Here is a 2,244-nt window from a genome sequence, read left to right as displayed (position 1 = left end):
AAATGCCTGCTATTGTAAAGAGAACCCATTAAAAATACTCTTTTACACCATTAATATGGATCCATCTACAGTCACATGGGTTATCACTACCTCGCGTTCCTCGTCCCTGTTTGGACACAAAGCAAAGAAAATGCTTGTGCAGATGACTCACCATCTTCACAAACTCCCTTCTGCCCAGCAAGTTGTGGCCATTACCTGGGTCGATGTCCAACGGTGCCCATACTGAAGACGGTTAGGTGTTTTGTGTTTGATTCATTGCATGCACTGGTGAAGTGTTTGTCAAAAATAGCTAAATTCATGGGTTTTTTCGAAAGCAGTAATAGCATGAGGTCAAAATTATACAGTATTGGCTAAAATTTGGTCAGCAGTGTCAACTGCGACATGTGAAGCCATTGAATGTCTGCATTTATGGACACTTGACGACGACGGCGACGACGATGATGATGATGGTGATGGCTGTGGCGATTGTGACGGTGCAATCGCGACCAAGGACTGCGCGTCAATCTAGGATTGGTTATTCCCATGAGGATAAAGAAGAATCGTGTCAATGGATCGAATGGGCAAACTCACTGAGAGCAAATGTCAACATCGGTGACAGTGTGCTATAATTGCAGTCGTCTGTTCCCTAAAGCATCACTCCTGGCTATTTATTCAGATCCCCTGTTTCACTTTGACTGGTCTTCATTTTCTAGTTATTACAAAGGTGTCATTGTCGACTTTTAGAACTCAAGGCCCCTTTGCAAGGGCGTTGTGAAGTCAGCATTCATATTCAAATGCCATATAATTATTTTGCCGAACACTTTCGCAGATAGCCTAGGACCGTGTCGCTTCCTTCATCCCTCATAATTGTTCATCCGAAAGGGTTTGGTTCGCTATCTACAACGTGGGATTGTTGACATTTAGGCAATGGCCATCAATGTAGAATGCTACATATGATCAATGCAAGATTTCACAACTCAAAGTCGAACGCAAGATTCCACTTCCAGCTATTTGCCTACATTCGCTGTGTTGACTAGCCACATACACTCCAACTCCTCCGCCCAGTGGTGCGCACACAAGCTCAATGAGAAACCACGTGTCGCATTGAGACGGCGGCGCATCCATAGCGGCGTGGCCAGGCGGCAGCGAATGGATGTTCAGGCGCCTTTGTTTCGCCCACTAAAGTTTTACGACTTGCAAATTTTCCTTTTTCGTGTTGATTGAAGGCAGCTTTGCATGGAGAATGTAGGAATGGGGCGATGAATCATTCCGCGATTCCCCTTTTCGCCCCCTACGCAAGTCCAGTGGATTGCCTGCAATCCAGTCATGCTTAACGTTCGCAAGACGGGAATGCATGGGGGGGAATCGGTTGAAGCACGACTCCTGCCTGAAGTCAAGTTGACAGGCAGCTTCAGTGCTTAGATCTTCTCACACATGCGCATTAACTAACTTTTAACTAATAGCGCTATATTGTCTAAGAACTTTTTGGGTCAAAACTTGGTCACTCAACACCCACAGCATTCAACTGTGATTGGACAATACCAACAATAACAGCTGGAATAGTCAAAGCATGGTTGGACGTTGTAGAAACCCGGAAAATGGCCCCCATATAAAGCAAGTGTAGTACGCCACCCAAATGACTTGTAGGTCCGCCGTATTCACAATGAGATTGTTCATTTTGAAGTGATGGCAATTGATGTTTATTAGCACTCAAACGTGTGAGGTAGTATTGTGACCTCATATTGATGTGCGTGAGCTTGAATCCTGTCGGGTGGCCTTACATGTAAGGGGTACGGTGAGTGTGAACGTGATAGCAGACGGGATATTGGGGGCTGTCGACACCCAGAGGTGGGTCAACCCCACGTGTCGACGGTGTTTAATTAACTTTGGGTTTGTAGTGAGCATTAGTGTACTTATCCTATCAGCTAACTAGGATAGATTGAGGGAGAGTGCGGTGTCCTTGAATATCTGGCAGGTAGCCAAGACAATGGAAAGCTCGGGGAAATCAAAACGTGAACGCTTTCTGGCGCTGCGGGCATCCATTTGGAGCAGCTCCCCCAGTCAAAATGGTCAGTATCACTTCGTTCTACTACTTCCTTACCTGGCAGTCATCCTGATTCACGAGACGGACAATCCGGTTCTTCTGCCTTATGGTATTCTGTCCAACGGAGTCCACAAGTGGTGGGAGTATCTGCAAGGCGTGTAGGGCAGCAGTATGACCCTTAGTAGAGAGGTATGTTGGGCTGCTACCGCTGCTGCTGCTTC

The 2,244-nt window shown here is 46.4% G+C and overlaps 1 protein-coding gene across 1 annotated transcript; it reads right to left on the bottom strand. All coding sequences in view use genetic code 11, as the record gives it.

Moving 5' to 3' along the window:
* Window positions 1–1,480: 1,480 nt before the first annotated feature.
* Window positions 1,481–1,720, bottom strand: EGR_03037 (hypothetical protein; the record flags this gene model as incomplete). The annotated part of the gene is made up of 1 exon (XM_024492286.1): window positions 1,481–1,720. One exon carries the CDS (start codon window positions 1,718–1,720, stop codon window positions 1,481–1,483), a length of 240 nt encoding a protein of 79 aa, XP_024353212.1.
* Between the last annotated feature and the right edge of the window lie 524 nt (window positions 1,721–2,244).

Source organism: Echinococcus granulosus (genome assembly GCF_000524195.1).
Source record: "Echinococcus granulosus chromosome Unknown EG_S00015, whole genome shotgun sequence".
NCBI classification, from domain to species: Eukaryota; Metazoa; Platyhelminthes; class Cestoda; order Cyclophyllidea; family Taeniidae; genus Echinococcus; species Echinococcus granulosus.
Note: the sequence above shows the minus strand (reverse complement) of the source record. Positions and strands in the feature narration are given on the sequence as shown.